This window comes from Neoarius graeffei, chromosome 12 (assembly GCF_027579695.1).
Source record: "Neoarius graeffei isolate fNeoGra1 chromosome 12, fNeoGra1.pri, whole genome shotgun sequence".
NCBI lineage: Eukaryota > Metazoa > Chordata > Actinopteri > Siluriformes > Ariidae > Neoarius > Neoarius graeffei.
This window is the reverse complement of record NC_083580.1, coordinates 43,048,354-43,075,610: the sequence shown is the minus strand read 5'-3', so window position 1 is coordinate 43,075,610 and position 27,257 is coordinate 43,048,354. Positions and strand designations below refer to the sequence as shown.

The 27,257-nt window shown below is 41.5% G+C and overlaps 1 protein-coding gene across 1 annotated transcript in view; it reads left to right on the top strand.

Moving 5' to 3' along the window:
* The window catches only part of rictorb (RPTOR independent companion of MTOR, complex 2b), a 141,276-nt gene that overhangs the window by 49,390 nt on the left and 64,629 nt on the right, over positions 1 to 27,257 (top strand). The window contains exons 6-17 of the mRNA XM_060935914.1: positions 3,118 to 3,181; positions 4,918 to 5,044; positions 5,126 to 5,295; positions 9,947 to 10,014; positions 10,109 to 10,176; positions 10,312 to 10,394; positions 13,927 to 14,014; positions 14,169 to 14,259; positions 14,694 to 14,760; positions 16,478 to 16,558; positions 16,647 to 16,747; positions 20,435 to 20,600. Coding sequence (XP_060791897.1) covers positions 3,118 to 3,181; positions 4,918 to 5,044; positions 5,126 to 5,295; positions 9,947 to 10,014; positions 10,109 to 10,176; positions 10,312 to 10,394; positions 13,927 to 14,014; positions 14,169 to 14,259; positions 14,694 to 14,760; positions 16,478 to 16,558; positions 16,647 to 16,747; positions 20,435 to 20,600 — 1,174 coding nt within the window. The remainder of the gene's footprint in view (positions 1 to 3,117; positions 3,182 to 4,917; positions 5,045 to 5,125; positions 5,296 to 9,946; positions 10,015 to 10,108; positions 10,177 to 10,311; positions 10,395 to 13,926; positions 14,015 to 14,168; positions 14,260 to 14,693; positions 14,761 to 16,477; positions 16,559 to 16,646; positions 16,748 to 20,434; positions 20,601 to 27,257) is intronic.

The window sequence follows — 27,257 nt, the reverse complement described above, 5'->3', positions numbered from 1 at the left end:
GAAAAGTACTGATGTTAACTGGAATTTATTTAATATTTGGTCTAGTCTTTGTTTACAATGACTGCTTCAGGATGCGTCCTGTATAAAGAAACTAATCTTTCAGTGTTCAGGTGGGATTTCGGCTCGTTCTTCGACACGAACAGTCTTTATGTCCATCCCTTCATTATACATAGCCACTTATCCTGTACAGGGTCGTAGGCAAGTTGGAGCCTATCCCAGCTGACTATGGGCGAGAGGCGGGGTACACCCTGGACAAGTCACCAGGTTATCGCAGGGCTGACACATAGACACAGACAACCATTCACACTCACATTCACACCTACGGTCAATTTAGAGCCACCAGTTAACCTAACCTGCATGTCTTTGGATTGTGGGGGAAACCAGAGCACCCGGAGGAAACCCACGCAGACACGGGGAGAACATGCAAACTCCACACAGAAAGGCCCTCGTCGGCCACTGGGCTCGCTCAAACCCAGAATCTTCTTGCTGTGAGGTGACAGTGCTAACCACTACACCACCATGCTGCTCAGTCTTTATATGAAATGGTAAATCATGATTGCCAGTTAATTCTACAAATTTTCTCTTGGGTTTAAGTGCAGTGATTTACTGAGCCATTTCAACACCTTTTATCATCTTATCGAGCCAGATGAGAGTCTCCTTTGTAGGAGGTTTTGGATCGTTGTCCTGCTGGAAAGTTTGCCGCCTACTCATCCTAGTAGATGGTAATAGATTCTTTTCAACAAATTTCCAGTACATGACTCCTATTAATTTTCCCAATCAATAATTTAGGTTCCGTCAGTACCATGAGAAGAGAAACGAACCCATACCATGATGCTACAGTTGTGATATTTTTAGAGCCACATGCAGAGCCAAACATGGTGGTTTTTTTTTTTTTTTTGGGGGGGGGGTCTTGTCTGAGGACCCTACTCTGTCACAATAATCTATAGGCTTCTACAAATATTCTATAGCAAATTTCAAACAAGCATCGTCATGCCTTTTCTTCAGTCATGGAATCTTTTGCGGTAAACGAGAATGGAGACCGTGACTGTGAAGTGCATTGCATATTGTTTTCTCTGTGGCGGCTGTACCCGCTGCTGCTTCCAGCTCTTTCTAGAGCTCTTTTCGAATGGTCCTTAGCTCTTGGGCTGCTCTTCTGACTGCCCAGTTGGAAATCTTGCGATGAGCTCCTGTGCTTGACCAGTTGATGGTTGAATGATGTTCCTTCCACTTTCAGATAATGGTCATGATGGTGCTTATAGGAACGTTTTTAGAAGTTCAGAAATCCATCAGTAACGTGCGATTGCGCTGCTGTTTGTTGTGAAGCTCTTGTGTAAAGGCAAAGAGCTCTCCCATCATGAGATGTTTTCTTGCATGACAGCTTGGTGTCAGATGATGTGTTTACTTGCATTCAGAGGTGGAATCTCCTTTTTCAAAGTGTGGAAGTACTAACCTACCAACAGACACTAATCCAGTTGATTTCTAATTAGCACCGATCGCAGAACTAATCTGATCTCTGTGCCTCTCAAGCCACTGGTGCTCTGTATGTGGGGTTGCGAGCATCCATTTTCCAGTAATGGATTTTTGGCAGGAGATAAGATAATTTTGAAAGATGTTGGTTTCTCTTTCGGAGATCAGTAGGAATATTGCCAAAGATGGATGAACAGAGAGGAATGCTTCAGATGCAGACTCCTTAAAGTTCCCACTACAACAAATTTGACGGAGTGTTTTCATGTCTTTCTCAAACATAACCAGAGATGGACCGTAACGAAGTACATTTACTTGAGTACGGTACTTAAGTGCACTTTTTGAGTATCTACTTTTACTTGAGTTTATTTTTTTTTGGAAACTTATGACTTAACTTCACTACATTTGAAAGGCAAATATCGTACTTTTCGCTCCACTACATTTTCTGTCCAGGTCCTTGTTACTATGAAGCAGTTTTGAAAGTGGATGTTTTTTTCTTTTCTTTTCGAAAACATGATTTTTTTTTTTCCACAGGTGACACTGAGACAGCCAATCAGTAATCACTAGGGTCACGTCACATCTATAGATAGTAAAATCAAGTTCGATGGTTTCTCAGCAGCCTTATTTAAACACAGTCAGTTGATAGCAGAACGGAAGGAGGCGGTTCTTCTGGGGAATGCATGCACCCACGGCCATACCTTGAACCCATGTTTCGGTTTTCTGCAAGGATTAAACATTTTTCGTTTTAAATGTTTGCTGAAAACAAACCATGTCATGGCCAACAAAAACTTGCCATCCAACTTGCGGAAGCATATTGAGGTATATAAACGTTTTATTCCAAGAGAACGCTTGCAACGAAGTTGTCTGTTCTTTTAGAGTGAGCAATTTAATGTTGCAATAGCCATGCAGTCTGGTTAGTCAAATGACTTTCTTTGGATTTGCCCACCAAGTCGCCATCGCCTTGTCCACAGCTAACGGTAACCCATAGCTTGTTAACTTGGACACCCTTAGTTAGCATGTAAAAACGGAGTTACACTAACATGATTAACTTATCTGAAGTCCTTTCAGAAATGTGTTTTAGCATAATCTTGCCAAATAAACACAAAGTAGAAGTCTTTTCTAGTAGCATTAGCTACCCAGTATGATTTCGAGTTTGAAAAGAGTTTGCTAGCATGTCAGGTGGAGTTTCACTGGCTAGCTAGCTTAACGTTAAACCACCATGATGGCACAGCATGTGTTCATTTTGTGAATTCACAAAATAATCCAGTCGGTTGCTTCAGAGAGGCATTAGGTATTATAAGTGTTATTGGCAATAATACAACAATGTGTTGACAGAAAATGTACTTTTAATACTTAAGTATTTTTAAAAGCAAGTACTTTAAGTAAAAATTTGACTGTACAACTTTCACTTGTATCGGAGTAACATTTGACCAGCGGGATCTGTACTTTGACTTAAGTAATGAAGTTGGGTACTTTTTGTCCATCTCTGAACATAACTCCTCACCAAGTTTTGTGAAATCTGAGAAAAGAAACTTGACAGAACTGAGAATATTGTAAACCTTAAAAGCTTGGGTGATAAATGATGAAAATGGGTCCATTCTTGCTCACAACTGTCAGCGCTGTATAGACCATAATTTTACTCTGTGTGTGTAGGTGCATTGACATTCAGCAGAGCAATGAGGTGGAGCGAACTCAGGCACTTCGGCTGGTGAGGAAGGTGAGCAGTAAACTCAACTCTCTTGACTCCTGATGCTGTTTTAAAGGAACTGAGTCACGTGTAGTGCGCGTGCTCCGCATGAATCAGAATCTTGAAAACAGTTCAGCCCAACCAGAAATCAAAAGTTGGAGAATCCATTCGATTAGCATCAAAATTGACTTCCATCATCGCTAAACTATCATTATTTCAAATTCTTTTTGTATATTTCAGTTGTTTAGACATTAGGTTTTCTTTCTGGAACTGTATTTTCCAGATATTTTAGAAGCTTGGTAACTTTTTAGCGTTTTGGCTAAAGGATGTCCGCTCACGGCGGCAAACGCTGTGGCAGTGGCCACAAGCTCTTGTCTCCCAGGAGCTTTCTAAAGAGGTACGAAAATCATGGAACAGAGCCCACAAAAGGATTTACGTGCGCCAAGATATTCTGCCTACCTTGAAGTCCCTCAAACTGAAATGTACTTACTCGAGTGATACGGCTTTCCTTCAGCACTTGCTGTCACTCGAGATGAGGAGACAACGCAGGTCAGAGAATCGAAACTTGCGCAGTAACTATGACACAGCGCCTTTAATAGTGCAGTGAGTAATGTTTACAGTGTTTTTTGATTTTTAACACACTGTTTGCTTTGCTTTGCTCTCCTGCAGTGGTCAGCGTTCTGACACATTCAAACTGGTTGAGCAGCAGATTAACAGTGAAAACCATTCAGTGCAGTTTTATTCATATTTCACTTTTAACAATGGTCCTCACAAAGCAGATTTACCGAAACCCAGATATAAATTTGAACTGTGTTAATTTTTATCCCATTCTCAATTTCTTTGAGGGGAAATTAGATGAGATCTGTTAGAACTGTACTAAAAATATACTTAGGTTTTTACTTGTCTACTCTTCGTTTTTCCCCCCTCCATGTACCTCCACGAAACAAACTTGTGTTATCTCAAATTGTATCTTTGTGTACTATTCCAGATCATTGTTGCATCATAAAACAAACTGGTTTGCCAATTGCAGTTAGCGTTGACATTTTAAAAACCTGTCAGGTGACCAACCGAACAGGGAGTGGATTTCCCAAAAGCATCGTAGCACAAAGGTCATGGTTAAGCATCATAATGAACACATACTCTCCTAGTTAAGATGCTCTTAGCGTTAAGAGGCTTTTGGGAAACCCACTCCAGTCTGTTTTGTATACTCGTCTTCTGGATGTTTTTGGATTAGCAAATAGTTTTGAACAGGTCATATTACGTCATCCCATCATGGATTTATTTTCCGATAACACTTCCCATGACTTGGGTAATTCAGTACAAGTAATATGCCTTTGGTTTTTAGTCAACTTAGATGACACACATGCTACTGACAAAATATTCAAATACTACACGAGTCCTGTGTTTATATTTAAAAAAAAAAAAAGGCTTGAGGTCATAGAAAAATTCGTAATGTTCTTTTGAGGTTGTTTGCCCAAAGGTTTGGGGGGCCCCCTGCGACAAATGTTTAGCGGTTCAACAGGCTGCTGATTATCTCTCAGTCACCCTTTCTCATTTGCTCTTTCTTTTTCTTTCTCTTTCTTGTTCACCCTCTTTTCTCTCTTTTTAGCTTCTTTTCTGTCTTGCTCTCTCACTCCTTTTCTTGCTCTATTTGTTGATTGACTCTTTTTCCTGCTCTCTCCCTCTGATTGATTCTCTTAATTCAATATAATGCCATAAAAGCAGGAAGTATTATTCCCCTCACTCCGTCTTCCTCATTGTTCCAGATGATCACTGTGAATGCTCAGCTCTTCCCAAGCTCCATCACTAACTCCCTCATCGCCGTGGGCAACGATGGCATACAGGATCGAGACCGCATGGTGCGCGCCTGCATTGCCATCATATGTGAACTTGGTGAGTGAATATACAGACACGCGTGCATGTCTCGTGTGGTGGGTTGTCTCCCCCCGCCTAATTGGTGTGGTGATTGTGCAGCACTGAAGAACCCGGAGATTGTGGCTCGGCGTGGTGGACTCAAAACCATCCTGAAGAACGTGATCGACTGTCAACTCAGCCGCATCAACGAGGCTCTAATGACCACCATCCTGCACCTACTCAATCACCCTCACACACGGCAGTACGTGCGCTCAGACGTGGAGCTTGAGGTACGCACCTTTGTGTCTCGAATGCTGAAAAATGGTTTCATATCTGTAGAAATGTATTTTAAATGGAGCTGGAGGTACAAGCCTGATTTTCTCAAGTTCATATTTTGCATTAACGTGCTATTGTGAAAAAATAAATTGGTACCGTTTTCCGCTAATCCCAATTGTGTTCCTGTGCCACGATTTCATTGAAGCGAGACTCTGTACGGAACATTTGTGAATCTTGGAGGTGTGAGCCAATGGAAAACTAGAAGCCAGGGCAGTAGTGTGTTCTTTCAAGGGGGGAAAAAAATGCAGGATTTCCGAATTGTCGCTTGTCCCTCAAAGATGCCAAATAACAAAAGGTGAAACAAAAAGAGCAATTCGGTAACATAACCAAGGCGTTCTATACTTGAGATTGTGTGCAATATACCATTGTCCTATCATGCTCCCTGACAAGGCTGGAGAAGAGATCAGTTCAGTTATCCCTTGACTGCTGAGGTCGTAGGGGTGCCATTTTTTCTCTCCGTGCTTCCACGGAAGGCGGTTGCATTTTCTGCTCTCCCTCCTTTTTTTCCCTGCTTGTGCTTCTGTGTCTTGTCTCGTCTGCTGTACTTTTTGAAGAGACTCTTCCTGCATTACTTTCTAAACTAAAAAAAGCATGGAATTGATAAACTGGTCTCCTAACGAAATTGACACAGTTTTCTCAACGAGAAGTTTGGGTTCGGGGGAACCCGTCTGTCCTGCCAGAACGTTTGCGGCTGGTTACACGATGGACGCGTGGGAGCGGTGGCGGGTCGTGTGCCTGGCGATTCTTTCTGTGGAGGGCATTGAAGATATCTACCTATTCGGAACCATGATTACAAGACTTTTGCTGATTGGATTAGGCATTGCCCTGGTATTTCGAGGAAATCAGACGACAGTGATAGCTGTTCAAAACCCCACAAAGCTGCCCGATATGATTGGAGTGGTGGGCAAACCTGTTGGCACTCAGACTGTGGACATTCAGAACTTTAACCACAAAATGGTTGTTATCTCGGAGCAGCTTTCAGCTTTGCAAGGAATACGTTTTTCGGAGATCAATTTGAATAGAATGGACGGAATGGACAGATATGGACGAGCGGTGTGGACGTGCAAAGACTGCGTCTGGAAAGACCAAACAATTCATATCTTATCGACATTCGGCGCCCTGAGACAGCACTGGCCTTGGTTCACGCCGTTGCTGAGGCAACATTTCCCCCCTGAAGGTCACTGCCGGGAGACACTCTCGCATTCCTCGCATTCGTTCTCTAACTCTCCGCAGTTGCCATTTTTACCCCCAGTGTGACAAGCGGGTGCGTGACCAGCGCCTTCATGGCTGCAGGAGCGGACGGCTGCTTGCTTGCGCTGAATTACAAACAAACAAAAAGACATTGTTCTTTGTAAAATCTTTCTTCATGTTTGGTATTAACATATTAATTCCTGAAATAGGAAATTCACACAAACATTTTTTTCTTTTCCCATCCAATATCTGGTACAAAAACAACTTCCCCCTCATATATTATTTGCCTACTGCTATGGAACACACTTTCATAAGCCTATTTAGATCTGAAAACTTATGCCTTATGGAACAACCCATTTCTTCATTCAGTATCAAAATACAAAAATAATTTCCAGTCGTACTTGTACCATAGCCATTCTATCATCTTTGTCAAATGTGTATTTGTAGAGTAATTTCCAATGGAATCAAGTGCAACCAAGGTTGTAAAACAAACAAAAAGACATTTTTTCTCTCTCTCTCTCTCTCTCTCTCTCTCTCTCTCTCTCTCTCTCTCTCTCTCTCTCTCTCTTTCTTTGTACAAATCTAACTAGATGTTTGGTAATAGGCTAACGTATTAATTCCTGTAATGGGAAATTCACACAACCACAAACATTTTCTTCTTTTCACATCCAATATCTGGAAAAAAAATTCACTATATTTGGACATATTGCTTTGGAACACTCTTTCATATTTAGGTCTGAAAACTTAACCCTTATGGAACAGCCCTTTTCTTCCCCCATTCAGTAACAAAAAATGGAAAAATAATTTTCAGTCATACTGCCATATGCCATTATATCATATTTAATAAAGACAGGTGTTCTTGGTTAACGGTGCGCACGCCGGAGCTCGTTAGGTGCGCAGGACTGACACTGTTCTGCGCAAGCGCAACACAATCGCACTAGAAAGCATGCTCAAGCTGCCAGTGTAGCTGCAGTCTTTTTAGTTGCGAATTACGAGTATTTCCACTTTCATCTCTGTGATACACAAGTTTTGATCAGCAGAAAATCGGCATATTTTAATTTTGACTGGCCGGTCACCAGTCATGGCCGATCACGTGAAAATTGGCCAATTACGATCAGCAGCCGGTCAATCGGTGCATCTCAAATGTTAACCCATTCTTGTCTAATGTAGGATTCTAGTTGCTCAACTGTCTTAGGTCTTTTTTGTCATATCTTCCATTTTATGATGCGCCAAATGTTTTCTATGGGTGAAAGATCTGGACTGCAGGCTGGCCAGTTCAGTACCCGGACCCTTCTTCTACGCAGCCATGATGCTGTAATTGATGCAGTATGTGGTTTGGCATTGTCATGTTGGAAAATGCAAGGTCTTCCCTGAAAGAGACGTCGTCTGGATGGGAGCATATGTTGCTGTAGAACCTGGATATACCTTTCAGCATTGATGGTGTCTTTCCAGATGCGTAAGCTGCCCATGCCACACTCACTAATGCAACCCCATACCATCAGAGATGCAGGCTTCTGAACTGAGCGCCGATAACAACTTGGGTTGTCCTTCTCCTCTTTAGTCCGAATGACACGGTGTCCCTGATTTCCATAAAGAACTTCAAATTTTGATTCGTCTGACCACAGAACAGTTTTCCACTTTGCCACAGTCCATTTTAAATGAGCCTTGGCCCAGAGAAGACGTCTGGGCTCCTGGATCATGTTTAGATATGGCTTCTTCTTTGAACTATAGAGTTTTAGCTGGCAACGGCGGATGGCACGGTGAATTGTGTTCACAGATAATGTTCTCTGGGAATATTCCTGAGCCCATTTTGTGATTTCCAATACAGAAGCATGCCTGTATGTGATGCAGTGCCGTCTAAGGGCCTGAAGATCACGGGCACCCAGTATGGTTTTCCGGCCTTGACCCTTACGCACAGAGATTCTTCCAGATTCTCTGAATCTTTTGATGTTATCATGCACTGTAGATGATATGTTCAAACTCTTTGCAATTTTACACTGTCAAACTCCTTTCTGATATTGCTCCACTATTTGTCGGCGCAGAATTAGGGGGATTGGTGATCCTCTTCCCATCTTTACTTCTGAGAGCCGCTGCCACTCCAAGATGCTCTTTTTATACCCAGTCATGTTAATGACCTATTGCCAATTGACCTAATGAGTTGCAATTTGGTCCTCCAGCTGTTCCTTTTTTGTACCTTTAACTTTTCCAGCCTCTTATTGCCCCTGTCCCAACTTTTCTGAGATGCGTTACTGTCATGAAATTTCAAATGAGCCAATATTTGGCATGAAATTTCAAAATGTCTCACTTTCGACATTTGATATGTTGTCTATGCTCTATTGTGAATACAATATCAGTTTTTGAGATTTGTAAATTATTGCATTCCGTTTTTATTTACAATTTGTACTTTGTCCCAACTTTTTTGGAATCGGGGTTGTACTTGTTAGTCTTGTGCTCTGTATATGAGATGCGTAGCAGTCTCCTGAAGCACTTAAGTTCAAGTGCTTCAGTTCTCTGTTTGCAGTCTGCTGTTAGGGTCCATATAAGAAGATGGATACCACAAGAAATCTGTATAATTGGGTCTTTACTGGGAAGCTGCTGAAGTTGCTCCTCCAGATCACATTCAGTCTTGTCATGGCAGAGGTAGCTCGGCTGAGTCTTGTTCGTATCTCTTTGGTTGAGGTGCCATCAGTTGTTAGTGTGGACCCAAGGTATTTAAAACTGTCCACTTGTTCCAGCTTCTGATTGTTAAGCATCATGATTGTCGATGCGTCTTGTCTGAAGCTGTTGACCAAAATTTTGCTCTTCTCAGAGCCGACCTCCATTCCATAGTCTGCGGAAGCTTCTTCCAGGCTGGTGGTGATCATCTGGAGCTCTGATTCGCTGCTTCCCATCAGGGCAATGTCATGAGCAAAGTGCAGGTTACATATTAGTCTGCTGTTGATGCTTGTAGAGAGATGAAAGTCCATCAGTGTCTCCTGCATGATGTTTTCCAGGAAGATGTAAAATAGAAAGATGTAGCGAGGTGAAAATCTAGTTTGACTGCTGCCCACAGGGTGCAACTTTTTTAATCAAATTTTTTACAAAAATCTGCAGTAAATGACCAAATTAAAAGGGAAAAAAGGCATCCTTCATCTTCCATGTTAACCGCTGACTCACTTCCTACACCATACCGATCTGGCTCGTTTATATGAAATCAGATGTACGGAATGCAGATGATTCAGAAACTCATAAATACAAGGGTGAGTTAACGTGATCTATTTTCCAGATATGGATTAGAATACGGACATGTTAACATGAGGTGGCAACAGGGCCTGAATTCAGGAGAAGTTGACTGAAGCAATACAATGCTCTTAGACACTCAAGGCATATAATTTGATTTTTTTTCTTTTTTTTTAATTCCCCCCCACGCCTTAGCAAATCCTGGCACCTTATACAGACTTCCACTACAGACACAATCCAGACACGGCAGAGGCCCAGCTCAAGTAAGTGTACGATTACAATTACACCATTTTGATTGTTGAGTCTTTCAATCATGTTTATGAACAGCATTTTGGTTTAACCTTTTCTGCATGCTAGGGAGGACAGAGAGGCCCGTTTTCTAGCTAGTAAGATGTCTATCGTTGCTTCCTTCCGCTCATGGTCTGGTAAGCTCATAAAGAAATGATTTCAATCTATTTCTGCAATGCAATATCACGTTATATCATGACATGCTTTTATCCAGTGTTTAACTCTTGTTCCTGAGACACTTTTTTTTTTTTTTTGGCTCTGTCTGAATCCAGGCATCATTAACCTCTGCAAGTCAGGCAGCTCCGGCATCCAGTCCCTCATTGGCCTTCTCTGTATACCGAATATGGAAGTGAGGGTATGTAGTATTGGGTGTTTGCAAGTGACTGCAATGATTGTTCATGACAACTCCGTAGAAGAGTTTCCAACCTTGTGCGTTTTTACTTGGAGTGCGATGTTATGGGGTGTTGCTGAAAAATACAACAAAAGAGCAGCAGATGAGCCAATCATTATATGGATCTGGAATACTTGACAGTGTTTTGGACTCTGAGATTAAGTAACCCCCTGAAAGCCCCTCCCCATTCCACCATCTCACATCAGTAATGTCTAAACTGGAATTTGGCATTTGAAATATGTGTTGATGAGGGGCCCTTCGTTTCTGTCTCAGTAAATGGAGAATGTTTTGAATTGGTTCTAAATCTATTGAAGTTCGTTTGATTCAACGAACATGAGACAAGTATATAGTTAACATCAATTTCCTACACTATTGCCGCTTTTCCACTACCAACGCGGCTGAGTTGGGCTGAGTCGTGCTGAGTGGGGCTGTTGGAGTTGCATTTCGACTACAACCGCGCTGAACCGTGCTGGCTGGAAGTGGGTGGACACATTGGGTGGAGTTAGCGAAAGTGGGTGGATGTCACGTGATGTCGTTAGGCGGCGCAAACAGTGACATCAGTGATCTTTTAAGCGGTAGTCTCACGACCCGGATAGTAAACAATAAACATGGAGGACATGGAGTCGTTAGTGTTGCTGGTCTTGGTGCTGTGGCTTGTTGTCACCGACAACGCCAACAGATACTGGCAAGAGCGTATAGATGAGGCGAGGCGCATAAGGCTTCAGAAATTCTCGTAATTCTTCTTCTTCCGGGTTTACGGTGTTTACAGATCCCAGCGTGCTCGCGGGGCGTGTGAGGACACTCCTCCTCACCAATCAGTGCACAGGGGAGTGTCTCCTCACGCCCCTTGCCCCACTCGGCTCGGTTTGGCTCGCTTCAGCCCGACTCCAAAACCGTGCGAGTTTTGGGTGCTGAGTAGGGCTGAAGCGAGCTGAGTCGTGCTGCTCTGAGGTAGTCGAAACGCGAGCCATGTCGGGCTGAAGTGAGCTGAAAAAGGGTAGTGGAAAAGGGCCATATGTGGCCAAAATTTTATGGACACCTGACCACCACATTTATGTGCTTTTTGAAGATCACATTCCACATCTAGTTTCCCCTTGTTGATAGAATTAGAATTCGACACTGTATAACCTTCACTCTAGAAAGGCTTTTCACTCAATTTTGCAGTGTGGTTGTGGGGATTTGTCCATTCAGCCCCAAGAGCATTAGCAGGATTGAGGTCAGCACACTCTGTACAGACTGCTTGTTCTTCCACACCAGCCTTGAAAAACCTTGTCTTCATGGACCGTGCATTGCATATGGGGCATTATCATGCTGGAACAGGTTTGGGCTATTCCCCTTAGTGAAGAGAAATTGTAATGCTACAGCATTCAAAGATAGTCGATACAGTTTTGTAGCAATAGTATAGGCCCACGTATAGGTGTGATGGTCAGGTGTCCACAAACTTTTGGCTACATACTGCACATTAATGGAAGCCTAGTGATAATTAAGAAGTGATTAAAAATGCGCTTTTTCTTTTCTGTCAACAGCAGATCGACAGTGAAAAATGTCAGCAATGTGGAACGATTTCCTGGTTTCTGTTAGACATGTGCATTTGTGAAAGGATTATGTAGAAAGTGCGGGGGGGTTCCCTCTTAAAAGCTATTTTTTTTACGTTTCTGTGGAACTATATTCCTGTTGGGGGTTGGCAGGTCTACAGTGCATGAGTGAGGGGATTATTAGATCAGCTTTCATCCTGTAGTGCTGTACAATAAAATTTGTTTGTTTGTTTTTTTTAAATTAAAAAAAAAATACATACATACAGTGGTGCTTGATAGTTTGTGAACCCTTTAGAATTTTCTATATTTTTGCATAAATATGACCAAAAACACCAGATTTTCACCCAGGTCCTAAAAGTAGATCAAGAGAACCCAGTTAAACAAATGAGACAAAAAATATTATACTTGATCATTTATTTATTGAGGAAAATGATCCAGTATTACATATCTGTGAGTGGCAAAAGTATGTGAACCTCAAGGATTAGCAGTTAATTTGAAGGTGAAATTCGAGTCAGGTGTTTCCAATCAATGGGATGACAATCAGGTGTGAGTGGGCACCCTGTTTTATTTAAAGAACAGGGATCTATCAAAGTCTGATCTTCACAACACATGTTTGTGGAAGTGCATCATGGTACGAACAAAGGAGATTTCTGAGGACCTCAAAAAAAGCGTTGATGCTCATCAGGCTGGAAAAGGTGACAAAACCATCTGGAAAGAGTTTGGACTCCACCAATCCATAGTCAGACAGACATAGTCAGATTGTGTACAAATGGAGGAAATTCAAGACCGTTGTTACCCTCCCCAGGAGTGGTCGAACAACAAGGATCACTCCAAGAGCAAGGCGTGTAATAGTCGGTGAGGTCACAAAACACCCCAGGGTAACTTCTAAGCAACTGAAGGCCTCTCTCACATTGGCTAATATTAATGTTCATGAGTCCACCATCAGGAGAACATTGAACAACAATGGTGTGCATGGCAGGGTTGCAAGGAGAAAGCCACTGCTCTCCAAAAAGAACATTGCTGCTTGTCTGCAGTTTGCTAAAGATCACGTGGACAAGCCAGAAGGCTATTGGAAAAATGTTTTGTGGACGGATGAGTCCAAATTAGAACTTTTTGGTTTAAATGAAAAGTGTTATGTTTGGAGAAAGGAAAACTGTGAAATGTGGTGGTGGTGGTAGTATCATGGTTTGGGCCTGTTTTGCTGCATCTGGGCCAGGACGGCTTGCCATCATTGAGGGAACAATGAATTCTGAATTATACCAGCGAATTCTAAAGGAAAATGTCAGGACATCTGTCCATGAACTGAATCTCAAGAGAAAGTGGGTCATGCAGGAAGACAACGACCGTAAGCACATGCTGTAAGTCCTTCTACCAAAGAATGGTTAAAGAAGAATAAAGTTAATGTTTTGGAATGAGCAAGTCAAAGTCCTGACCTTAATCCAATGGAAATGTTGTGGAAGGACCTGAAGCGAGCAGTTCATGTAAGGAAACCCACCAACATCCCAGAGTTGAAGCTGTTCTGTACGGAGGAATGGGCTAAATTTCCTCCACGCCGGTGTGCAGGACTGATCAACAGTTACCGGAAATGTTTAGTTGCAGTTATTGCTGCACAAGGGGCTCACACCAGATACTGAAAACAAAGGTTCACATACTTTTGCCACTCACATATATGTAATATTGGATCATTTGCATCAGTAAATAAATGACCAAGTATAATATTTTTGTCTCATTTGTTTAACTGGGTTCTCTTAATCTACTTTTAGGACTTGTGTGAAAATCTGATGTTTCGGTCATATTTAGAAATATAAAAAATTCTAAAGGATTCACAAACTTTCAAGCACCACTGTGTGTGTGAGCACGCGCGCACACAGATATAAATAGGAGGGTAATGCTGTACTGGCTGTAATAAATTGTTTTATTTAAGCTAGTTTTAAATTGTAATTTAAATCATCTCTCAACAGAAAGGACTTCTTGACGTGCTGTATGATATTTTCCGCCTCCCCGTTCCTGTAGTTACACAAGATTTCATTGAAGCGCTGCTTAGCGTCGGTGGGTGGTGATGCAAAATTACATGATGCAATGTAATTTATGAAAACAGCTGACAATAGACAAAAGTAAATTTGTCTGGAATAGAAGAGTTAATGGATTGCAATACATTTAAAAAAAAATTTTTTTTAACATTCTTCTGTCTGTCACTCTGCAGATCCCAGTAGATTTCAGGATAGTTGGAGGCTATCGGACGGCTTTGTGGCTTCAGAAGCCAAAATTATCCTCCCTCATCGGGCACGGTCGAGGTAAGAGCTCTGGAGAGAGGGGAGTGGGCGAGAGAGTAATAAATGCTGTCCCGTCAGAGCAGAATTTTGAGAATCTGGTTTGATATTCTTAATTGCCTCTTGAAATGCACAGTTTATGCTCAAATTCTGTACTTTCTTCAGTGCATAATCTTACCTGGGTCCCATAGACTTGTATCTGCTGCTGTAATCATAAATCTTGTCCTGTGCTAATCCCTGGACATTTTCTCATTTGCTCATGCTTAGCTTCCTTTCAACACACTTAGTACTATTTTATCCGTTTGTATCAATAAATGTAAATATTAAAATTAAAAACTACTTAAGAATATCAGCAATCACCTGTCAGAGATTGGTTGTAATGTCTGATCTGTTTACTTGAAGTGCCTTTAATGCACAAAAAATGAAAAATTATTAATTGTTATCTGTTGTTTCGACAGGCCTGACTTGATGGATAACTACCTTGCACTTGTACTGTCTGCCTTCATCAATAGTGGACTTTTAGAGGTTTTATGATTATTATTTTACATTTTTCTTGACAGTTCATTGAAATCGATGCAGGTTTTTTATTTTATTTTATTTTTAAATGAAATATTAAAATGCAACCAGAGTTCCAAAAAAATTAGGACACCGTATAAAATATAAACAGAATGTGAAGATTTGCAAATCATGAAAACCCTATATTTTATTGAAAATAGTATAAAGACAACATGTTAAATGTTGAAACTGGGAATTTTTATTTTTTTTTTTGAAAAATATATGCTCATTTTGAATTTGTCAGCAACAAGTTTCAGAAAAATTGGGACGGGGCAACAAAAGGCTGAAAAAGTTGTGGAAGGCTAAAAAAATAATTTGTTGAATTGGCAACAAGTCAGTAACATGATTGGGTATAAAAAGAGCATCTCAGAGAGGCTGAGTCTCTCAGAAGTAAAGATGGGGCGGGGTTCACTGTTCTGTGCAAGACTGCGTGGGCAAACTGCAACAATTTAAGAACGACGTTCCCCAATGTAAAATTGCAAAGAATTTGGGGATCATATCATCTATGGTACATAATATCATTTAAAAGATTCAGAGAATCTGAAGAAATCTCTGTGTGCAGGAGATAAGGCTGAAAACTGACATTGGATGCCAGTGAGCTTCAGGCCCTCAGGCGACACTGCATTAAAAGCAGACCTGAGTCTGTCATGGAAATCACTGTTATGGGCTCAGGAACACTTCAGAAAACCATCATCTGTGAGTTAAAATCATATATAAACAATATCCAGAAATACTGCCACCTTCTCTGGGCCAGAGCTCTTTTACAATGGATTGAAGCGAAGTGGAAAACTGTCCCGAGGTCTGATGAATCAAAAGTAGAAATTCTTTTTCGAAATCATGGACACCACGTCCTCCAGGCTAAAGAGGAGAGGAACCCTCCGGCTCATCAGTGCACAGTTCAAAAGCCAGCATCTGTGATGGTACAAGGCTGCATTATTGCACATGACATGGGTAGCTTGTACATCTGGGAAGGCATCATTAATGCTGAATGATATAAACACGTTTCAGAGCAATATGCTGCCATCCAGACAAAATCTTTTACAGGGAAGGCCTTCCTTCTTTCAGCAAGACAATGCCAAACCGCTTTCTGCACATATTAAAACTGCATGGCTCCGGAATAAGAGTCCAGGTGCTAAACTGGCCTGCCTGCAGTCCAGGCCTGTCTCCCATTGAAAACATTTTGCGCATTATGAAGCGCAAAATACAACAAAGGAGACCCCGAACTGTTGAGCAACTGAATTGTATATCAGGCAAGAATTGGACATTTCTTTTTCAAAACTACAGCAATTGGTCTCCTCAGTTCCCAAATGTTTAGAGTGTTGTTAAAAGTAAAGGTGATGCAACACAGTGGTAAACATGCCCCTGTCCCAACTTTATTTTAAAAAAAAGTGTTGCTGTCATCAAATTCAAAATGAGCATATATTTTTCAAAAAAGAATAAAATTTCTCAGTTTCAACATTTGATATGTTGGCTTTGTACTTTTTTTTTTTTTCAATGAAATGTATGGTTTCCATGATTTGCAAATTATCGCACTCCTGATTTTATTTACAGTTGACACAGTCCCAACAACTTTGGACTTGGGGTTGTAGAAGCACTGTAAATATTTTGACTCCAGGGAAGACTGTATGAGTGATCAAGATGCTTACATATGCCATGTCTGCTCATTTAAACCTGTCTGTGTACTCAGGGGTTGGTGGAAGTCGTCACTAGCAGTGACGATAATGTTTCAGTCTGCGCTACTATCCTCCTTGGAGAACTCTTGCACATGGTATCTTTCTGTTTTCCACTTTAAACAGCTGATGCTAACTTCTCCAGCATTTCTTTCTGAGTCAGTGAGTTGTCTTTGTTTCCTGCAGGCCAATACCATCCTCCCTCACTCCCACAGCCATCACCTGCATTGCCTGCCCACTCTGATGAACATGGCAGCCTCATTCGACATCCCTCAGGAGAAGCGTCTGTAAGTCATTTAATAGTCTTAAGCAGGCTTGCTGTGCGTATGGCTTCTGCCTCAAGACAAGCCATTTAAAAAAGGCCTCCATCGAAACATGTACAGTACATTCATCCAGTGGTGCTTGAAAGTTTGTAAACCTTCTAGAATTTCTATATTTCTGCATAAATATGACCTAAAACATATTTATCAGATTTTCACACAAGTCCTGAAAGTAGATAAAGAGAACTCAGTTGAACAAATGAGAGAAAAATATTATACTTGGTCATTTATTTATTGAGGAAAATGATCCAATATTACATATCCGTGAGGGGCAAAAGTATGTGAACCTTTGCTTTCAGTATCTGGTGTGACCCCCTTGTGCAGCAATAACTGCAACTAAATGTTTCCGGTAACTGTTGATCAGTCCTGCACACTGGCTTGGAGGAATTTTAGCCCATTCCTCCGTACAGAACAGCTTCAGCTCTGGGATGTTGGTGGGTTTCCTCATACAAGCTGCTTGCATCAGGTCTTTCCACAACATTTCTGTTGGATTAAGGTCAGGACTTTTACTTGGCAATTCCAGAACATTAATTTTATATTTTTCTTTTACAATTCTTTGGTAGATCAACTTGTGTTCGGAAGGTGGTGCTTGTTGTCTTCCTGTATGACCCTCTTAAGATTCAGTGCATGGACAGATGTCCTCCCATTTTCCTTTAGAATTCACTGGAATAATTCAGAATGCATTGTAAAACAAATTGTATGAAATCAACCCTGCCAACAGTAAGACACTTTTATTCTCAGTTCGAACCAGACATGACCAAGTAGTGCATACCAGGCATCATATTGGTCATTCAAGGCTCACCCATGTTTTTTATTCCACGGTGAAGAACCACCATCTTACCTTTTCTGTAGGTTATCTCTGACAATCAAGCATATTTTACTTTGTCCTGGTCTAAACGCCACAAGGGAACGTTATTACTCTCAAAGTACTCTGCATGATGGTTTTAACAAGTTGCCACCACAGAGCAGGGTTTCCCATACATGGACCATTGTGTGGCGCAGTGCCACACAATGGATTCCTATTGTCACACAATCAGACTCGCGATTTTGGAAAAAAAAAAATTCCGTTGCGTATCGTTCCGTTCATTCATAGTGCTCTTTCTTCTCGTTCACACGTGCGCGCACACCCACACACAGACGGAGAAAGAGAGAGGGAGACGGAGAGGCGTGTACACAGGCCTGCCGTTGCGCATATACCCGGACTGCAAATAGGCCTGTTAGGCTAATTAAAAGTAACGCAGCCGTCCCGATTCACTTTCCGACCCCTTATTTTAAAAGGTAGCCTACGTCGTGCTCGTGATGAGCTTTATCATAGCCTTCTTGGCTTACAGGAAACGGACATCCCTGAGTCAGGCTATAAACCAATTTTGATGCATACCGTACTAGCTTGACGCGAGGAACCGGCCTTATTGCATTATCCCGTTTATCCCGCTTCAGCATTCATGCAAGTTATTAATAATGGCTTGACATTCACAATAAATAAGGATTTCCCACGAGCCTAATTTTATTATTATTTTGTTACATTATACTATTTATTTCATTTTAGTATTGGTTGAGGTAAATGTTGAGTTCAATATTTAAAATAAAAACCTCCAGCTTGTTTTTTGCAATTTATTCCTTGAGTGTCAACTAAAGAATGATCGAAAGATTGCCACCAAAAAGGCAAAAAACTAAGGTAAAAACTAAACTTCAATTTTGGTTAGTAATTTTCATAAATTTTAAAAAGACAGGTTTTCTACCAACATCAAGCCCAGCAAACTAATGGCCTGCCCTGTAATGTAAAGTTGGGTCGAGGAATGAAACCAGGCAGGGTTCTGGTAAAAATTGTTTTAGCTGTCTTCTCTTAAAGAACTTAAAAGAATTTAGATTGAACTGAATAATCTCAAATGCTTCTTGTAGCTTTAAAATAGTCCCAGCAGGTGACTCTGAAGAAAAATACCGTGTTTGAACACCACCCGCTGTAAACACTTTGCATACACCCCAATGACCGACTCCACGACACCACCGCGCACGATTCCCTCATCGGCACAGTGGAGCACCACAAATTGCTACCTGGTCTGTGGGAAACACTGTTTTAGCATTTTTATCACATGCATATCTGAAGCATCTCATTTAGTTAGGTATGTAACTTTTGTTTTATGAAGAAATTTATACTTTTTATCCTCCGCTGGCTGAAAGGCCCGAAGGGGGATTGTCATGGCAATATCTGTCCGTCTATCCCGGAAAGGGTGCTCACCTTCTGAAATCAACTCCTCTCTCAATTTTGGGAGGAATTTCACAAAACTTGACAGGATTCTTTGTTATATGTCGGGAATATACGTATTGTAATTTTGTTCAGTTTGGTCACATTTTACCAGAGTTACAGCCCTTGATTGACAAAATTATACTTTGACAATTTCATGAGTGTTTGTTTGTTTTTTTCCTTCTGAAATCAGCTCCTCTCACAATTGTTGGAGGAATTTTACCAAACTTGGCAAAGGGCTTTGTTATAGGACAGTTATACGCATGTTGAAATTTCGTTTAATTTGGGCAAATTTTCCCAGAGTTATGCCCTTGGTTGTTAACAAACTTAGGCAATTTCATCAAAGTGTGCTTGCTTTCTGAAATCAACTTTGCTCACAAGTTTTATCCCCCGCTGCCCGAAAGGCCCGAAGGTAGATTGTCGTGGTGATGTTCGTTCGTCCGTCCATCCGTCTGTCCCGGGAAGAGTACTCGCCTTCTGAAATCAACTCCTCTCACAGTTTTTGGAGGAATTTCACGAAACTTGACAGGATTCTTTGTTAAATGTCGGTAATATGCATATTGCAATTTTGTTCAATTCAGTCGCATTTTACCAGAGTAATGACATACTTGCCAGTGGAGGATACTGTGCTCTCGGAGCACTCGTTAGAAATGCTCTCATCATGAAATAAAGCCATCTTGATAAAAGTACTCCACAAGTGATAAAAAAAAATGTGCAAAACCACATTGTGCCACTTAGACCAAAAATGTAGTTACAGCTAGAAGTTATAAAATGCTTTAAATCTAAAGAAAAGTGTATTAAAAAAAAATGCACGAGATGACGACGAGCGACTCTGACAGGCTGTTGCCTGGGATGGCGCCGGAAGTGAAAGTGGGAGCCCAAGAGAGCAAAACTTGCCTCTGTTCTCAGGGAGGGAGGGGGTCTCTCTCTCACCTGTCAGTTAGTTATGCTCGTCAAGCATAGGTGTCTGTGAGCTCATGGATACGGAAGTGGCTACTCACTGTCATGCCGCCCCCAAACGTTGCATAAAAATCAGTTCGAAAAGATGTTTCACTGACATCACATGATGGCTGTTACCCTCTCTGGTTGGTAGCTGTCGTTTGATAGGGGAGACGTGTTTAGTGGGTGAGAATTGGCCATATCTAAATAAGGGGGAAAACTGCCCCCCCCCCCCCCCCCCCCCAAAAAAAAAAAAAAAGGAAGGAAGAATTCTTTCAAAGAAACTTGCTCCTCATTACAGATACTTGAAGGCTGGAGTGCAGTGTTGGTCACTCTTGTGCCAGTGTGGCTTGACTAAGGTTTTAATATGATACTTACCCAATGTTTCCGGTATAAGTTTGAGCCCTCTCTCTCTCTCTCTCTCTCTCTCTCTCTCTCTCTCTCTCTCTCTCTCTCTCTCTCTCATGTGTTAGACGTGCGAGTGCTGCAGTAAACTACCTGAAACGCTTCCACGAGAAGAAGAAGCGAGGCCCTAAACCCAACAGCCTTTACCTGGATCACATCGTCCGCAAGTCAGCCGCTGCCCAGTACTGTCGAGACCAGCACCTGCGGCCCCAGAAGGACATCTATGTCATTAAGGTACTGAGAGCAAATCCTCACTCGAAGTACAAGTTATGCACTGTTTTAATTCCTATTCAGTACGGTTGACTTTTTTTTTTTTAATCATTAAAATAGTTTTCTCTAATTACTATAATGTAAAATATGTATTACAATATTCAGATTTGCTAACTGATATATGTATTTAAAATAAACCTTAATGTTTATTAAAAAAAAAAAGTTTTATTTCATGTCAGTCAGATTACTGAATGAAAGGGGTTATAATTGATCACAATATAGATATTTATATATTTTAGAACTTTATCACAATGTAGATATTATACCACCCTATTGCTCAGGTGTACTATTCAGATGAGATTACCTATTCAACCCCATTTCCAAAAAAGTTGGGAAACTCTGTAAAATGTCAATGAAAACAGAATGTGGTGGTTTGCAAATCATGGAAACCCTGTATTTCATTGAAAATAGTACAAAATGAGCGCACGTGTGTGTGTGTCGGGGTTTTATATATCTATAAAACCCCGATTCCAAAAAAGTTGGGACAAAGTACAAATTGTAAATAAAAACGGAATGCAATAATTTACAAATCTCAAAAACTGATATTGTATTCACAATAGAACATAGACAACATATTAAATGTCGAAAGTGAGACATTTTGAAATTTCATGCCAAATATTGGCTCATTTGAAATTTCATGACAGCAACACATCTCAAAAAAGTTGGGACAGGGGCAATAAGAGGCTGGAAAAGTTAAAGGTACAAAAAAGGAACAGCTGGAGGACCAAATTGCAACTCATTAGCTCAATTGGCAATAGGTCATTAACATGACTGGGTATAAAAAGAGCATCTTGGAGTGGCAGCGGCTCTCAGAAGTAAAGCTGGGAAGAGGATCACCAATCCCCCTAATTCTGCGCCGACAAATAGTGGAGCAATATCAGAAAGGAGTTCGACAGTGTAAAATTGCAAAGAGTTTGAACATATCATCATCTACAGTGCATAATATCAAAAGATTCAGAGAATCTGGAAGAATCTCTGTGCGTAAGGGTCAAGGCCGGAAAACCATACTGGGTGCCCGTGATCTTCGGGCCCTTAGACGGCACTGCATCACATACAGGCATGCTTCTGTATTGGAAATCACAAAATGGGCTCAGGAATATTTCCAGAGAACATTATCTGTGAACACAATTCACCGTGCCATCCGCCGTTGCCAGCTAAAACTCTATAGTTCAAAGAAGAAGCCGTATCTAAACATGATCCAGAAGAAGCCGTATCTAAACATGATCCAGAAGCGCAGACGTCTTCTCTGGGCCAAGGCTCATTTAAAATGGACTTTGGCAAAGTGGAAAACTGTTCTGTGGTCAGACGAATCAAAATTTGAAGTTCTTTATGGAAATCAGGGACGCCGTGTCATTCGGACTAAAGAGGAGAAGGACGACCCAAGTTGTTATCAGCACTCAGTTCAGAAGCCTGCATCTCTGATGGTATGGGGTTGCATTAGTGCGTGTGGCATGGGCAGCTTACACATCTGGAAAGACACCATCAATGTCTGGGTATATCCAGGTTCTAGAGCAACATATGCTCCCGTCCAGACGACGTCTCTTTCAGGGAAGACCTTGCATTTTCCAACATGACAATGCCAAACCACATACTGCATCAATTACAGCATCATGGCTGCGTAGAAGAAGGGTCCGGGTACTGAACTGGCCAGCCTGCAGTCCAGACCATTCACCCATAGAAAACATTTGGCACATCATAAAAAGGAAGATACGACAAAAAAGACCTAAGACAGTTGAGCAACTAGAATCCTACATTAGACAAGAATAGGTTAACATTCCTATCCCTAAGCTTGAGTAACTTGTCTCCTCAGTCCCCAGATGTTTACAGACTGTTGTAAAGAGAAAAGGGGATGTCTCACAGTGGTAAACATGGCCTTGTCCCAACTTTTTTGAGATGTGTTGTTGTCATGAAATTTAAAATCACCTAATTTTTCTCTTTAAATGATACATTTTCTCAGTTTAAACATTTGATATGTCATCTATGTTCTATTCTGAATAAAATATGGAGTTTTGAAACTTCCACATCATTGCATTCTGTTTTTATTTACAATTTGTACTTTGTCCCAACTTTTTTGGAATCGGGGTTGTGTGTGTGTGTATATGTATATATATGTGTGTGTGTGTGTGTGTGTGTGTGTGTGTGTGTATATATGTGTGTGTGTGTGTGTGTGTGTGTGTGTGTGTGTGTGTGTGTGTGTATATTTGTTTGTTTGATGCCAGAAGTATTACTGTGCTGCATCACCTCTTCTTTTAACAATGCACTAAATGTTTGGGAACTGAGGAGACCAGTTGCTGTACTTTTGAAAGTGAAATGTCCCGTTCTCACCTGATATACAACTTGAGTTGCTCAACAGCTTGGGGTCTCCTTTGTTGTATACTGCACTTCATAATGTGCCAAATGTTTTCAGCGGGAGACAAGTCTGAACTGTGGGCTCTTTTACTACGGAGCCATGTGGTTGTAGGATGTGCAGAATGCAGTTTGGCATTGTCTTGCTGAAATAAGCAAGGGCTTCCCTGAAAAAGATCTTGTCTGGATGGCAGCATGTTGCTCCAAAACCTGTATCTATCATTCAGCATTAATGGTGCCATCCCAATGTTCAAGCTACCCATGTCGTGCACGAATTCTCCCCATACCATCATGGATGCTGGCTTTTGAAATGTGTGTTGATAAATGGCCTAAAATTTAGAGAATCAAAAGGTCACCAGCTCGATTCCCTGGACCAGCAGGAATGGCTCAAGTGCCCTTGAGCAAGGCATCTAACCCCCAGCTCCCCAGGCTGCCCACTGTTGTGGGTATATCAGGGTCCTGTTGTATGCTGCTCTGGAGAAGAGCGTCTGCTAAATGCCTGTAATGTAATAACAAGCCTGATGGTCCCTCTCCTCTTTAGTGTGGAGGATGTGGTGTCCATGATTTTCCAAAAAGAATTTCAAGTTTCGATTCATCAGACCACAAGACAGTTTTTTTCCACTTCGCCTCAGTCAATTGTAAATGAGCTCGGGCCCAGAGAAGGTGGTGGTGGTGGTGGTGTTTTCTGGATATGGTTTTAACTTCCGATGTGTTTGAGTGCATGCAGCAATTTCCACTACAGAATCATGTCCGTTTTTAATGCAGTGCAGTGTTTTCTCCCTAAGTTTACTGGCTTGGGGGGGTGCGCTGGATGAGGATGGTCACCTGCAGGACTTCTCCCTGTGGCTCCTATTACAGAGCATTTGGACTCGAACAAATCGTTAAAGGAGTCATATTTAAGTCTTCACATTTATTTTAGTCATAATTCGAACAATTATTTTTTTTTAATCCAAGTTGGATCAAAGCCACCGATCTTATGGTGAGTCCTGTGCTGAAGGGATGCAGTTTCAGTAGGAGAACTGGTAGTGTTTTTCTCAGGCAGGGCCAGAATTTGATTTCAAAGGTGGTGGGGGACAAAGTACAGGCACAGATCCTCAAAAGGGCTTAAGTTTTTCTAGATAAGTACAAATAAGATACCTGAGATCTCTCTACTGTACTCGAGTGTCTCTTGCAAAAGAACTCTTGATCTCAGTTAAATTGCCTGATAAAATAAAGGTCATATATAAATGAGGGAACATCTTGGAAGAAAGTTCATCCCTTCAATACAGTTCCACAGACTTGGCAAGGAGCACTGAAGATGTTCTCGAGACTCATGGTCACCTCACTACTAAGACACTTCATTTTGGTTTTAATTTGTCACTCATCTGTACCACAGCCTCTCATACTTTTATTGCTTGATTCTGTAATTTGTAATTCACTCACCTTTCCACTTTCTACATGCTGTTCAAGCTCCATGCCCATCGCCTGGGGCAGTTCTCCCTGCTGAGTTACAGACACAAGAAATTATTTATTATTATTATACCCCCTGCAAACAAAGTTTGGGGGGTATGTATATAAGCATCACTCTGTCTGTCTGTCTGTCTGTCTGTCTGTCTGTCTGTCTGTCCATGTGTCTTGTAAATGCAACTCCTCTTAAACGGTTTGATGGACTTTGATGAAACTTTACACAGTACCACCTGAAGATGTGCATGAAGCAAAATAATCCCGGTCCGATGTTTCAAAGGGGAGATAATTCAACGAATTCCCTTCCATATGGCAATATATGATGACGGGCTCATGAGCGCAACTATGAAATATCTCATTTCAGACATTGCCATTAATTTGTGTGCGCGCAAAAAAGTCTTTTTTTTTTTAAATATTTGGAAATATCTGTTGTGTCTGGAAGACAGTGGCATACAGGCAGAACAGTTTTGGTATGCAAGTCAAAATCTTTTGTGCCGTTTAAACTTGAGCTGATTTGTGATGCATTACTATCCCACTTGTGAAGAACATTGATGATTTTACATATAAACTGTAACGGATGCAATTCATACGAGTTGGGCTGTTACCTAAATGGAGGAAACGTCAACCTTGAGACATATTGGGACAGTTCTTCAACCTTCCATCCCTGACAGTCACTAAATTAACACCACAATTAACCAAAGGAACAAAATGTCATCTGCTTCTCTTAACCCTCTTACCGCTAAGCCATCTTTTCCTATTTGTCTCCTCGGCTAGCCACTGTTGGCCAACGACTTGGCTAGGCTCTATTAGAAAGCCCTGCAGCTAGGAAGTGCAACCAGCCTGGTGGCTAGCACAGATAGTTTACCCTGACTTGTTCCGAGGAAATGGCGTAAATAGCATGTCCGTCAACTTTATAGGGTTAAAATACTTGATTAGCCGGTACAATTAGCGGCACTGCTGCTAGCAAGCTAGAAACAGTGTTGTCATATGGGACGATGTTATGACGTAAGCACATCTAGACCAACCCCCAAGCTGCTCATTCATGGTTTGGTTGAAATCCTGTCAGTGATCAAACTAATGAAACTGCCTCAAAAATCTGTGGAAAGGTGTACACATTCATCCTGTCCCCCTGGCTACACTGTTCAACATGTCAGAAATCCCTTCACAATATAAAATCAGGAGCCTGGCGACTTCATGTACATCCAGTCTGGCATGAAGCCGGTAAACTGTATAGGAGGAGTACAGCTGAGACGGGTGAAAAAGCCACTTTTTCCATTGCCAAATGGTGGCACTATTCAACGGTGTCACTCCGGTCATGTGGATATCATTATGGCCATCGTAACTAACAACCTGAGAAGTGTGGGCAACAAGCAATGCATGGTGAATTTGAGGCATTTCCTGTTTGCCAGGGGAGACATAGAAATTCGTGTCAGAATATATCAAAAATCGCCTTGCAATATACTAAAAATCCCTTCAAAATTTAACATCGACCTCTTGACGTATACCAAATCTGACCATGAATCCAATGAACCACTTTGGTGGAGTGTTTTCAAAATGTGTGTCAGAACGCACACAATCCAAAATTCCTGTTGGGCATACAGTGGGGCAAAAAAGTATTTAGTCAGTCACTAATCGTGCAAGTTCTCCCACTTAAAAAGATGAGAGAAGCCTGTAATTTTCATCATAGATACACTTCAACTATGAGAGACAAAATGAGAAAAAAAATCCAGAAAATCACACTGTCTGATTTTTAAAGAATTTATTTGCAAATTATGGTGGAAAATAAGTATTTGGTCAATAACAAAAGTTCATCTCAATACTTTATATACCCTTTGTTGGCAATGACAGAGGTCAAACGTTTTCTGTAAGTCTTCACAAGGTTTTCACACACTGTTGCTGGTATTTTGGCCCATTCCTCCATGCAGATCTCCTCTAGAGCAGTGATGTTTTGGGGCTGTTGCTGGGCAACACGGACTTTCAACTCCCTCCAAAGATTTTCTATAGGGTTGAGATCTGGAGACTGGCTAGGCCACTCCAGGACCTTGAAATGCTTCTTACGAAGCCACTCCTTCGTTGCCCGGGCGGTGTGTTTGGGATCATTGTCATGCTGAAAGACCCAGCCACGTTTCATCTTCAATGCCCTTGCTGATAGAAGGAGGTTTTCACTCAAAATCTTACAATACATGGCCCCATTCATTCTTTCCTTTACACGGATCAGTCGTCCTGGTCCCTTTGCAGAAAAACAGCCCCAAAGCATGATGTTTCCACCCCCATGCTTCACAGTAGGTATGGTGTTTTTTGGATGCAACTCAGCATTCTTTCTCCTCCAAACACAAGTTGAGTTTTTACCAAAAAGTTGTATTTTGGTTTCATCTGACCATATGACATTCTTCCAATCCTCTTCTGGATCATCCAAATGCTCTCTCGCAAACTTCAGATGGGCCTGGACATGTACTGGCTTAAGCAGGGGGACACGTCTGGCACTGCAGGATTTGAGTCCCTGGCGGCGTAGTGTGTTACTGATGGTAGCCTTTGTTACTTTGGTCCCAGCTCTCTGCAGGTCATTCACTAGGTCCCCCCGTGTGGTTCTGGGATTTTTGCTCACCGTTCTTGTGATCATTTTGACCCCACGGGGTGAGATCTTGCGTGGAGCCCCAGATCGAGGGAGATTATCAGTGGTCTTGTATATCTTTCATTTTCTAATAATTGCTCCCACAGTTGATTTCTTCACACCAAGCTGCTTACCTATTGCAGATTCAGTCTTCCCAGTCTGGTGCAGGTCTACAATTTTGTTTCTGGTGTCCTTTGACAGCTCTTTGGTCTTGGCCATAG